Genomic DNA, 13,925 nt, shown 5'->3' with positions numbered 1-13,925 from the left:
TTGAGTCTATTCGCTGATCTTTATTTTACCGTTTAGCAGGATGAAGTAATATGCTACAGAAACTCCACTGATACAGCTGCAACACATATAATCATAATCATAAAAGGTACTTGAAGTATCACTGTAGTATCACTGTCATATGATATGTGAAATTTTGGGTTCTGGCCCATGGACTAAATCAAAATATTGATATTGTCTCATTTTGTTATCAGTTGTGCAATAAACCATCCTTCCAAAAATACTGATCGACGTGATCAGGACAGTTATGCCGGTTCTTTTCAAAGGAGTCGCTAAGAGCAAGAGATCACGATGCACACCCGTTTATTCCCACCCGGTCAACGCAACCGCCTCAGGACAATGTAACCCACACCAGCCTTGGGGCTACACCACCCTTCTGGGGCTCTAACCTCCATCCGGGGTCCTTCCACTAATACCTGTATTGGGAAGGGTCACTACATGCAACAGTGACATACGTTTCTGTAGGGTTGTGTCAGTTGTTTCTTATGACGGTAAAGGGAAAGCATTCATTCTCAGTTGAGGTGTAGCATAATGCTTTTCCCAGTAGCCAGTGGCAGTTCAATGCGACTTCGCTACGGCTAGCGGTTTTAACTAAGCACCCCAGGTCATGTTGGGTCCTTTTGCGTGCAGAGATATGACGCGAACGCTTACGGCTTACAATTGCGTCATTACTTGCACCACCATGGGACATGTTGTTATGACATTGCATTGAATATGAAAGATTACTGCTAACCTGGCCGGATCTTCGCCCGACTTCAGCCAACTTTCAGCAAACTCGGCGACTGTTGTGGCCTGTGTGCCGTCTGGCTTCTCAAGGTCATCGTCGGGATCCCCGTTAAAGTTGCCACAGAGACCACCCACTTCGCCCAAGTAGTCATCCGTCGGTAGTTTCACCTGTAGCGTAGAAAAGGAAATGTTTTATAAAACTGAACGATACACTTTTATAGAGACATGTGTATATGGCGTTGCTGTCGAGAAATGTATAATATCTGTAAATTAGCATTACGGGATGAGTAATTTTGGTGCTAGAGCGGCAGCGTAAAAATGTCTTTGCTCAAGTCATGGCACATGATACTTGTATTGTGTATTGCATTATAAATGAATGAACTTCTTACAATTGTAACTCTCAGCGTTGTTGTCTGACCGAAAAGTGAAATCCGATACACCATGTTTTATTCCATTTGAGTCCATCTATTCCTTATATAGTTAACAATACCTCTTATCTTAACATTCTATGACTAACCTGTACTAGCTGCCATCCATCGTATATCACCCTGAGACCAACACTTGTTTCCACTATGATATAGTTCCCGAAGAAGTTGACCGTGAGATAACGACTGACTTTTGCCGGTACGTTCCTGACAATGTCGTCAACCTGCAAGGACGAGGACACGGCAAAACACATATAAAGTATTTGTGGGTCTAAGCAATATCGTTTTACATGACATGGTGTGATATGATAAGTCCCACCCATCTACAACTCCCTCGTCCAGTCACGTGACCTGGGTGACCTTTGACACCTAGGTCACCAACATTTATCGTGTGCATTGGTAGTCTATGACCTCATCTTAATGCACTTTTCACAACGGTGACAGACTTGGTCTGTCATTCTTTTTGTTGGTTGTTGGTAGAAGGCTTGTAAAAAGAAAAGAAAGTGATCTCGAACCAGTTTAGCTCAAATGAACTCAATGAACAGATGAGCTAATCTTCCACTGGTCATGACAGAGAGGACAGACGCTATGTACAGTATTTACAGGTTCATTGTACGGGGAAATTCCCCTAGCTCTTTTCGACAAGCACAATGAACAGTGGACCACGGCTTAACGTCCCGTCCTAAGGACTGCGACCCTTTCCTGTAGCGTGCATGTCGGGTGAGCGACACAGCCGGGATCGAACCGGGGGCATCTAGTTCCAGAGGCAAGATTGCTAGCCACTGGACTACGCACGCTACATTGTAACTTGTTGTGAAACGAATAATTTCATAATCTATATTATTCACAAACACTGGGGTTTTGCATTACAAAATACAGCAGGACTTAAGTCCTATCGGGTTTGATTAAGGGAAAAAACTAGCACCCCAGGTATTGAATCAGTTACATGTAGTGTTTGTAGACAGGATACTATCAATCTAAATATAGTATGTGTTCGTTATGTGAAGCTCATGAACACCCTGTTACCTTGAGTATTCGCTCGCGGAGAAGCTCCACCTTATGTCCATTAAACGTCACCGAGACGTAGTGGACGTAGGCCGAGGTGTCGTGCTCACGGTGCTCGGTTCCCACCTCGACCACGAAGCTTCTGCCTCCAGATCCTAGAAATCCCGAGACGGTTCCACATTAATGTGACATACTAAACTGGCGAGCTATAAATGGATATTCCTTACACCCAGACATGTTGCTGTTGTCATGAGTCGCTTCCTGCATGTCTACAAAAATACATATCCAGCTCTTGAAATATCCCATTGCATCATTCACACCTTATATCCTGGCTGTCTGTCCTAATGTGGACACAGACAATGAAAAAAAAACAAAAAACATACACGCTAACTGATTACAATACCCCCATTGTCACGGCGACAATTAACAAATTTCTACTTCCATAACCATTATAGTAACTATAGTACGTACCGTCGTATTTGACCATGGTGTATATACAGGTTCCTTGGAAACTGAAAGACGCTCCGTCGAAGGTTCTGTGATTGGGATCGCCTGATATCTGACACAGACTAGCCCCTGCAACAGGACAAAATAAGTCTGCTGTTGTAGTAAAGAAAGTGGACCTCCACCTAGAATGCTACTAGATACAATTGCAAGAGCCAAGTGTTACATAATGTAAATGTATTGACGTCAAAGATATCCACGTTTAGATTGTGTGGAAAACCAATGACTTCTGTTAAGCCCCCCTCTCACTGGACCTGCGGCACGCTGGCGGCGTCGCTGCGGCCGATCGAATTGAGAAAACACTCAACGAATTTCATCGACAAAAAACGAATCTTGTTAAGCTTTGTGTGTTTTGTTGTCTTTTTGGTCATACGTGTACGTTTTGAATGATATTATCATTATAAAGTCAAGGCTAATACAAATCCAGTTAAGGACGCAGCGACGCCGCCAGCGTGCCGCGGGTCCAGTGAGATGGGCGCTTTACATACTAGTAGTATGGTGTAACTCTTGACTGATCAGATGACGTTTTTCTCATCCTCGAAACCACAACAAGCTTCACATGCATCACTTTGCCTCCTGCATTCCCTCGGTATGTATATAGAGGATTTCATGCACGTAAAAATTACAAGGCGTCCGCTTCGGTGGTGACTACAATGAGTATCTTTACCAAGCTTTAACAACACTGGCTACTGTTAACTATATAGAATATGTACAATTCAAAACTCACGTTGACAGTGTGTGCCATTCCCGACTCGCCCCGGCATACACTGACAGGTATAACCCCCATCGTTGTTCAGACAGAAAGCTTCAGCGTGGCAATCATGTTCTCCAATCGCGCATTCATCAATATCTGTTGAGAAGCAAGTTTTAAATGCATTCTGAAATCTCGTCTGTGATCCAAGTCCGTAAATTCGTCGTCATATCATGAAACATTTATTTAGGAAATTACAATAATACACATTGTATATCAAAAATCTTCAATTTCGATTGCAGTTGAACTTGACGCACAGCACTGTAAACTCCATGAAGAATAGAGATACTGTTGTGTGTGCGTGTATGTCTGTGAGTGTGTGTGTGTTTGTTTGTTTTTGTATCCAGATATTTGTAGTAAGCATAATTCAAGAACCTCTGAATGGATTGTGATCATATTTGGTGTGTGTTGAGAGGACGAAGGTGGTTAGACAGGCTATACAGATAAAAATACACATTATGTATCACACACTTCAACTTCTGCAATCAATGTTAGTGATGAAGAGAAGGTTAAAAAGAATATCAATCAAGCAGATAACTTACCAACTTTTGTTTCATTACAATTGCCAGCGTCGGCGCAGCCTACTTTATGGCAGAACCATGGTTCACCATCCACCCGTTCCTGTGCTACATAAAGTGCTGGGCAAACTCGCGCTATATAAAAAAAGAAACACATTTCAACAAATTCATCTATTACATGCCTTTATTCTCACTCCACTTGGCACCACAGGTTTGATCTCCAGTGAATACGTGGATATTGCAGTTACTGCCCTAGTACACAATGTTATAGGCAAAATCGTGGGGAAAAGTCGTTCTGTACGTAAATCAGGGTACCATGAACAACTCCCAACGTTCGAAAACATAATGTCATATTAATATAGCAGACGGGCATTTCTAACACAAATTTGCCATTTCAAGTGCAGACATGTAAGAATGTACTCACGGATTTCACACACAAAAAATGATCCGCCTCTACAAGACACAGACTCCAATTTGCCAGCGTTGCCTGACGAAGTAGGTGCATAGCTGACGCAGTTTTTGTAGAAAGGAGCATTATCTGGTTGACCGGCTACGAAAGGTAGGAAATCTCCGAGCGGGGACTGGTCCGACCACTGTGGGTGTGACGAGAAAAAAGTTGCCAGAAAGCTTTCTTTTATAACCGATATGAGTCGCACCCTTGCCGACAAAATTTTTCATAAAGTACTAATTCAAGATCACAGCTGTCTAATTTTGCTTATAATTTCCCTTTTCATGCGCAATGTCAAGACAACAACAAAGGTTTTGATAAAAGTCAGGGAGAGTTCTCAGCACTTCGTAGCAATTAATGTGGGTGACTGACTACTATTCCACGCATCGTAATGGTAGAACATTACCCCATCTGGCATCGCGGTGGCGGAGTGGCAGGGTGTTTGGCCCAGAACCCAGAGGTCCTGGGTTTGAATCCGAGGTCCCCTGATTTGTCCCATTGACGTTGTGCCCTTGGGAAAGGCACTTTAATTTTACACGACTTTCCTCACTTCACTCAGGTGTAAATGAGTACGTAGCTTCAGTTAGGGACGTCCCTCGAACAGGACGTAAAATGGGAGTCACATGTTTTAGGAGAGCCACACCTCGTTCACGTAAAAGAACCCACCACACTTATTGAAAAGAGTAGGGGTCCTCCCCAGTGTGTGTGGATCATACAAAATCTGTCTGGATATGCAGCTTGTACTCTTCAGTACAAACTTGGTGTGTTACGCCTTGAGGTGGTTTACCGGGTATGCAATACAAACAAACAACATAAACAACTGCTACGCTGAATCGCCTACACTTACCCGGTATATGCCTGGTACAACAGTGGCATCGCAGCCCGTGCGGAAAGGGAACCTTGTTCTCCTCGACCGCTGTATTATCTTTATGAGGAAGTCATGTATCTCCTGGTCGAGCACTCTGGCAAGAATGGCTTTTGGATGTAGATTCGCACAGTACTAAGAAAATAAAAAGGCAGACTGTCAATGGAATTGATCGATAAATTCTTGATGGTATGTACAGGCAGGCTGTTTGTATTAGGAAGTGGTTCAAGGTTGAGGAAGGACGCGTGGTGAACAGTACATTATATTGATGTTTTTAAGATCTAATGTTTAACAAAACTCTATACTACAGCCTACCTGCTTTGCCTTGTAATTGTTTGTGCGTTTTCTGGGTATTTGGTAGCAGGACCTGCCAAAGAACTCCCAGCCTGCATCACAAGCGTCCCCTGAAAATAAGCAGATTGTCTCAAGGTTAACTTATTGAAATTAACTACGTCAGACTTGAAGGACAAAATGAGTGGCAAACCGCACCGACAGGCAAATTTCATTAACGCTCTGTTATTGATAGAGAAGTGAACGATGACCACGATGATGATGATCAAAGTACTGGCCGGTAACAAACTTCAGATCTTTAATTCCAGAGAGCTTTTGGTCATCCATTCATTTAAAATCAACATGAAATAAATGAATAAGTACCAATCACACAAAATAAGTTAAAGCTTTCTGGCCAAGGTATACTATTTAGTACTTGCACCTTCAGCTATCGACATTCAATTTGGTATATCTACTTTCAGCGGCGTACTTACAGTCGCACATTGTGCCATCTTGACGTTCACTGTTGTCTACGAAGCCTTCGTGGCATCTACATATTTTTTGGCCTTCTTCGCTCGCACAAAACCCGTTCTCGCCACAATCGTGTACTTCACAGGTATGCACGTTGGGGGCTGAGCAATGACAGCGAATCTCGCATTCCCCCATCACCCGGTATTCGTCGAGCTGAAAATAGATACAGTTTGGGTCAGCGCTATTGCTGTCACTAGCAAGATTGGGAATCTATCCGAGAACAGAGTATAGCTAAGGTCAATGTTGAGGGAACTTCACTAACATTCACGATTCATCTGCTACATATATATATATATATATATATATATATATATATATATATATATATATATATATATATATATCCCTATACTACTACCTCCTCTAAACATGATGTTACCGATGAATAAAGAAAACGTGAGTACAATACTAAGAAACGTTGAGCCTAATTAGCACGAGAATAATCATAAGATCAAGTGGGTTACGCCACGGGTTCGATTGTTCCTTAACTAAGGCCAAATTCTTCGAAAAAGTTGATTAACACTAGTACTTCAACAAATCTCCATAATTATATAGATAGTACATTACATTAACATGTACGTTGTGACGGCAAAGGCACGTAACAAATCGAAAAACGTGAGTTAACTATTGCACCTTAAAGTAGGCTCCATCGATAAGACAGCCACATCCGGACGGGTTGGGCACGCACTCGTCCCCTGACCAAATGTAACCTTCATTACACTCACAGCCTTCTGCGTTAGGAAGGCCACAGGCGGCGGGGGCATCGGGCTCAGCACAGGTGGCCCGGCAGGGGCTGGTAGACACTGCGTACTGGCTATTCTCCGGGCAGGTGTATGCTGTCGGAGAAACGCGAGGAGAATGCATTTTATTGAGTGCCGCCAGGCTCACACTTTCACCACCTGACGTCGGGTTAGCACTGTTTTGGCTCTGAAACACTTTCAAAGCGGGCCAAAGAAAATTTGACCACTGGTTGACCGACAAAATATATCAATGATACCTAATCGCGCGCTCTAATTGGCCAAAGGGCCAATGGTTCTGGTGTCCGACTGAGACTGTCAAATGCACGTTCCAAAACAACAGATTGTGGTAAAAAAAAAAGCAAGTGTTAAAGATGTATCTTTTAGTTAGCTTTTAGTTAGATGCTAGTGGTAGCTTACGGCAGTTTGTGGGAGTCCTCCAGTCCCCAAAGCTTGCTCCAAACGTGACACAGTCTTGGACGTAGGCTTGGTAGACGCTACAGACGAAGTCTGCTCCTTCGGCGCACAAGTCATACAGACAGCGCTGATATGCAACCTATATCAAAATGTTTTTAAAAATACGACATCCAGATTACTCTTTTGTTACGAAGTCTACACATTGCGACTCTTATTCAGCGATTTAGATTAATATTTTCCGACTGTTTTGGTGCATAATGTCGGATATCTTCGTGTCTTTTGTGAACAACCATTTTTTGCTCATTCTAAAGATGGTAAAAAAAAACGGTGAACCTAGGTTGAAGAAAAAAGTACTCAAAGCTATGGTTAAATTGTCAATTTAAGATGACAAAAAAGAAGTAGTATCAATATCAACTTTTAACATCAATATTCTGTAACAACTTTAACATTCATTTTGACAGATGCTGCAGTCCTCCTCTAAGTCAGCGTAGTCGTGTAATCGTTACCTGAGGAAGTACATAGGCATGGCCGCCAGCGAGAGGACCGGCAGGATCAGTCAACACCGCGCACAAAGTCTCGAACGGAGCAGTGGTGCAACCAGTCAGCGGATCTGTTGTTGGTGTCGAGTCAGTACAGCTGGGAATGTACAAAGATGCTAGTTGAATTGGTGCTCTTGATATTTACATATTCAAAAAGGTAAAGCGACCGAACCTCAAACTAAGGACGAAGCATGACGATTTTCCGTTTGCTAGGAGTGCAAATGCACATGCTGCGGCTTGCGTATTTAGCTAGGCACACTGGACCAACTCTACTTTTCTCGATAAGTGTGTTCGCGTCTTTTACGTGCAGAGATTTGACGCTTGAGGCTTACATCCTAAGCTCCCTCAGGCCCAAGTGGTTTCTTATTTAAAGTAACTTAAAGAAATGAAAGCTTGGAATGTATCTAGTTCATGAAAGACCCTAGTGCGAATTACGTTGGATGTTGAGGCGTTAGTCTGTATAACCCGAACTCCAGCTGTCCGGGGCTGACCGGTTACGGGGCGGCTGCTATAAGCATGATTAAATCAGGCTAGAGACATTTTAAATACGAGATGTAAGAGTGATTGATGAGTAATTTGTCGTACTCTGTTTGGTCTGGGCGGGAATCCCAACTGTCCGCAAATGTCGCCACATCTGATGATGCGGTGCCATCCCTCCCCGTCTGATCATCACTCTGATCTCCGTTGAAGTTTCCACAGAGCCCGGCCACTCCTGCAGCTCTATACGCCTCTGGAATCACAATTTGCAGACGGTGGTCCTTGTTGTATCTGTATGTATAAACAACAAAACTATAGTGAGTATGCTGTCTCCTTAATATCTAGAGAAGTATCGAGACACTTGTAAAAATATACAGAAGAAGAGGAACGTTATTGCACGGCAATTGCAACAGGTATGGCAACACGACAATTGAACTATTGCTAATATCTAACAATTCTAAGTACTAGTGTAATATATGAATAACAGTAGACACAATCTATCTTATAGTGCGCATGCTAATGCTCTAGAACAAGATGTAAGTAACGTTAACAGTAAGCTGCGTCAGGAATGTATTACATTGTCTCGCTTTTGCATAGCGTTGCATATGAATTGGCCTACATAGGTAGATATATGAACAGGGCATGATAATATACATTCAATTGGTACAATAAATAAGACACAACAACATTATATCAATTAAATCGATTGAAAAGATGCTAGGTTTTTTTACTATAGATATTCAACTCGAAGATCAATCGTTTTTGAAAATTCCCATTGTGTATTCAGTTGCCAGCCATGTATTTGAAGTGGTTGTGATTTTCAAGATTTGTTAACGAAGATTGAATTCTGAAAACGCCTACGCGTAATAACATAGCAAAGAGCTTCCTTGGAAATTGGTATTGGTTTACGAAAAGGATACACAAACGTTAACGCAAAGTCCTATTTGTTTCACCGTTTCCCTTTTAAACAAGCAAACATCTAACACGGACAAATGATGTACCATGAATATGCAACTTTGAACATCTAATCTCAATGAAATAATCATTTAAGAAAGACTTACGAGACAACTAGTCCAAATTCTGTTGATAACTGAAAGTCGGACCCCCGTTGGTAAACCTTGAGTCGTTGATCGTAGTTTTCAGCAAAGTAGTTTGGTGTATTGTGGTACATATCGTTTCTCTAGCAGAGACACAGAGACAAAGAGAAAATAGTCAATATACCCCATTATATTGTAGACAACACTGAACTACTTTTGTAGCGATATACTTGATTTATCTAATAGGTGGTCTCACAAGTATCACAATGATCGCAAGTACATATACATGTAATCAGTTTATCATTACAATTTTTGCCGTGGTTATTCCTTTTCAGTATTCAAAACACCTCACGTCACAGTTGTCATTGTCTACAACTGTATTCTTGAGCTGAAGGTATTCATGTCAAGGTAATCAGCGCTTGATTGGGACCGTCTGTGTAGCAATCACTACCCTAACGATTGTTTCTTACTAGGCGCCTAAAAGTAAAACGGCGTCTGTTTGGCTAATTAACATGTTTCCGCCGACTTAGTCCATTGCTTACCCGAAACGTTGGCATGTTACTGTGTTCTGAATCTTCCCGAGTGAACCTATAGACGTTGTTGGCTATGTAGATGAATAATTCATCGATTGCAGATGAATCGCTGTTGGTGCGAGACTTCAGCTTGACCTCCACCTAGAAAACACCAAAAAAATGTATTTCCTTCAGAAACATACAAACAAAACGGTCATTATAAACAACTTTAACAAAACGCACAGTTTGTCCTCCGCGGACCACCCTAATAGCAGATAATCTCAAGAGGGATACCGGGGTCAACAGACTGACTGATTGATACTCGCTTTTGTAATCGAAACATATCATGGATCGCGAAATCTGAGTTCCTAGTTCTAAGAACATATATATATAACGACCTCATGATAATATATCAATAATGACCCATTTGCATAAATCATATCATTGGATCAATTTCTCTACATAAGTTGTTCAAGGTATGAAAGACCCAAAATCTAATCATTTTGAGGTCTCACCAAGGCCTGCCCACCTATCGAATATCATGACAATCCGTCCAGGCATTCTCGAGTTATCGAGTTAACATAGGGATAGACACACACACATGTACACACGAACGCTGAGCAGAACATAATCTTCTTGGCAAAGATAACAAAGCTTGGTGGCCAATTGCAATAAACCCAAAACTAACAAGAGTCCGTAGGACACAATTCTCCGTGAAGTATGTATAGTTTGTACATTGTGAAGGCGTTTGTTACTTTAATTTGATATTGACTTTGCTAGTTGTAAGATAAATGCGTGATATGGATATTGATGTAAGGTGTGGTATTACTGTTATTTTTTTTTGGGGCCTGGCGAGGAAACAGAACGACACTCAGGCTAACGGTATCTTGGGTGGTATGTGGTGCGTGGTGTGAATTGTGCAGGGTTTTGATAAGCGGATATTAGAGAAATATAGATATTGACCCACACAAATTGCATCTTTGTACTGTCAAAGTAGTGTTTTATAGCATATAATGAAGGGGTTGTTGTCTATGTTTATCTTCTAATACAGGAGGTATCAACCGGCTAAGTAGTATGTTATTATAGCATGACATAGATAGGATAGTTGTTATTTTTATCGGAACTCGTTAAGTAAATTCGGTTTGTGGTTATATGAGTTTAGTCGCTGATGGTAATGGTAGTCGATATCAATATAATTGGGGACTGTCTATTCTAATCAGTTTTGAGCAACTTCTGGGTAGTCACCATGTTAAGTTACAATGTCAGATCGTCCTGACAGACAAATACATACATTTCTATGTTCTCCCACACTATCCACAAGGTTGATTCGGCGTCCACCGTTGAGTCGTAATGGCATCTGGTCATGGATGGTTACTTCGAAGTCCGAGAGCTTACGTTGTATTCATTGTCATTTGTAGTCATAGGCATAGATATTATTATGTCTTTGGGAAGGAACGTTGGCAATGTCAGATTTGTAACTGTATCTCTACAATGTCGTGATCAGAATAGTAGCAGTCCTTGACGGTAGCTGTTGCTTGTAGGTGTGAATTAACATAAACATGATCAATCAGAGATGCATAATCCGTTGTTGGTTGTGTAACTAGTTGTTGAAATCCAAGGTCTGTCATTGTTTGTAGTAGTTGATTTCTGTTGCTGTCCCTTAGTAGGTTGACGTTGAAATCGCCACAAATTACCGTTGGAATGTTGGTGTCTGTCAAGCGTATTATGGCAATTATGTCTTGTTTAAGTTTGGTTATATTAATTGGTGGTGGACAGTACATGACACAAACCAGAATGTTTGTGTTGTTTATGTTAATGGTTGCCGACAGATGTTCTATGGTAGTGCATGATTTCAACTCGGGTGCTAGTTTAAGTGGATATGTTGATACCATCATAAGTCCACCTCTATTATTTTTATGACCTTGGCGTTCTTTACGAAGGATGTTGATGAGATGCGGTGCTATGTTGTTGTTTGTTGACAGTGCATAATTAGGATGGAGGTATGTTTCAGCAAGGCAAACAACTGTGGCATCTTGGAGAACTTTGGTCATTTTGGCATCGTCTAGGTGTTTGAGGTAGGAGCGTATGTTTAGGAATGCGATTGTATGGTTTGTAGGTTGTGACTGTGGTGTATGTGTTGTTGTAATTTGTTTGCTTTGTAAGCGAGTGATTTCTGCGATGACAGCTTGACTGCATTTGATAGAGTTTGGTTTGAAGTGGATGGAGACAGTTGATCGACAACAGATACGGTGTAACTAAAACATTGTGCATCACCACACCCAACCAGGCACACTATATGCCAAGTTACACACCGATACGACGACGGGATCGTGAGTTATAGCTGCGAACGCGCAAGCAAAATTGCATCTCTGCTCAGTCCAAGTATTGTTTTAGAGCAAGTAGAGAACAGGTGTTTGTTTATCTTTTTCTTTCAATACAGGAGTGGTCAACCTGCTGAAAAGTATGTTTTTACAGCATGGCACAGATGGGATCTAGAAATTCCGGGAAAAGTCACAAAATTAGATCTAGATGGCCCCTTTTCAATTATCAACGAACCATTCAGCCTTACAACTAAGATGTATCAGAAATCACAAATATGCAGTAAATCCTCTTTCCACAATTTATTGCAGGCCATCCTGATCTATAGCTAACAAGTTATTTGCAATAACAAAGGCTAATTTATATTATCGTAACATTTCACGAAGGTCAAAGGTCACCAAATCTAACCGCCCGGAAGTGACACTGGCGCGCGCACTTTTCTAAGGGATATTTCGCACCAATCTTTCATCCACTGTGTAAACTATTTACATTGTCACAGCCTCCGTATTATAAACTACAAGTGTGGTAAGTTTGAAGGTCCAGAGATTTGCCATTTTCACACTGTGCGCAAAAATACATCGTCCGTCCCGTGCGCACATACGGTATGCGAGTTGCGAGGGACACGGCATACTTAATACACAGACTGAAGCTCACTAGGCACATGTTCGCAGCTAAAACTCACAATTCCCGTTGCCGCATTGGTATGTAACTTGGTATATCGTTTCCTAGGATGCGTGTGGTGATGCACGTTGTCTATTTTTCAATGTAACAGTGACTATACGATCACAGCAAGTAAGGAAGATTTGTACCCCGTATCTGCCTGAAGGATTCCAGTCATGCATAACGGATTATAACATGGTCCCTATGGCAGGGCAGTGGGACATAGCATTAATTATAGGGGTGCAATTACGATATTGGATTGACGTTTAAAGTAGTTATGGTGTAACAAAGCTATTGTGCATCCCCACGCCGAACCAGGCACACTATATGCCAAGTTACACACCGATACGACGACGAAAACGTCAGTTATAGCTGCGAACGCGCAAGCAAAAGCAATCCCAATACCCCAGAAGGAGGTCACACCTCCTTCCCGGAGTAACAATAGCTAGAGAAAAATGAAATACGCAATAAGCAAAAGTCTTGATAGTCTCTTATAAATATAATATAACATCAAAGCTATTCGGGATGTCTACGATTACTGACTGGAATTGAGCTGGGAAACCTATATTGCAATGGCTAAATCATCAAGATATCGATCAAGACATCCATACCCGCCACTTCCTAAGGCCTTCCACATTTAGGCCGAATCCTGCCATGTCGTAATAGCATTTCCCATTGTATGTGTAGCTATGGCCATCAAACGTATTCACGTGCGTATTTCCCCAGATAGTACAGAGACCACGAGCTGCAAATGGAAAAAAATAACAGTGTTGATCAGATAGTATGGTACGTAACTTGACGTAAAATGCAATGACAATTAATTTATCTTTATTTTCTTTTCAAACTGGATTCAAACAAATATACGGTCTCAGAACGAGAAAGACTGCAATGTGTTTCACTGTTTGTTGGGAACCTCCGTAGCACGTATAATGCTGACGTGACGTATAATGCCTGAGTATACGTACAGACACATCCTTGGCCCCCTCTGTCCGGGCTGATACCGTCCCCGGTGTATCCTATCTTACAGGCACACGTGTAGCCGCCGGGAGTGTTGCTGCACACGGCGTTGTCATCACAGTCATTATCACCGCTAGCACACTCGTTCACATCTGCGAAACGATTGAGGGATCGTCAAGACATTGCATCAACTGTTTCATGATATACAG

The 13,925-nt window shown here is 41.8% G+C and overlaps 1 protein-coding gene across 3 annotated transcripts in view; it reads right to left on the bottom strand.

Moving 5' to 3' along the window:
* Positions 1-13,925, bottom strand: part of LOC136430155 (IgGFc-binding protein-like) — a 79,420-nt gene that overhangs the window by 28,378 nt on the left and 37,117 nt on the right. For all 3 annotated transcript variants that reach the window (XM_066420483.1, XM_066420481.1, XM_066420482.1), the window contains exons 42-59: positions 13,725-13,868; positions 13,371-13,504; positions 9,811-9,942; positions 9,293-9,411; positions 8,340-8,522; positions 7,722-7,851; positions 7,219-7,354; positions 6,695-6,897; positions 6,025-6,214; positions 5,576-5,664; positions 5,243-5,395; positions 4,372-4,540; positions 3,972-4,082; positions 3,406-3,528; positions 2,646-2,750; positions 2,196-2,329; positions 1,262-1,393; positions 752-912 (exon numbers count right to left, since the gene is read on the bottom strand). In XM_066420483.1, coding sequence (XP_066276580.1) covers positions 752-912; positions 1,262-1,393; positions 2,196-2,329; positions 2,646-2,750; positions 3,406-3,528; positions 3,972-4,082; positions 4,372-4,540; positions 5,243-5,395; positions 5,576-5,664; positions 6,025-6,214; positions 6,695-6,897; positions 7,219-7,354; positions 7,722-7,851; positions 8,340-8,522; positions 9,293-9,411; positions 9,811-9,942; positions 13,371-13,504; positions 13,725-13,868 — 2,548 coding nt within the window. The remainder of the gene's footprint in view (positions 1-751; positions 913-1,261; positions 1,394-2,195; positions 2,330-2,645; positions 2,751-3,405; positions 3,529-3,971; positions 4,083-4,371; positions 4,541-5,242; positions 5,396-5,575; positions 5,665-6,024; positions 6,215-6,694; positions 6,898-7,218; positions 7,355-7,721; positions 7,852-8,339; positions 8,523-9,292; positions 9,412-9,810; positions 9,943-13,370; positions 13,505-13,724; positions 13,869-13,925) is intronic.

This window comes from Branchiostoma lanceolatum, chromosome 3 (genome assembly GCF_035083965.1).
Source record: "Branchiostoma lanceolatum isolate klBraLanc5 chromosome 3, klBraLanc5.hap2, whole genome shotgun sequence".
NCBI lineage: Eukaryota > Metazoa > Chordata > Leptocardii > Amphioxiformes > Branchiostomatidae > Branchiostoma > Branchiostoma lanceolatum.
Note: the sequence above shows the minus strand (reverse complement) of the source record. Positions and strands in the feature narration are given on the sequence as shown.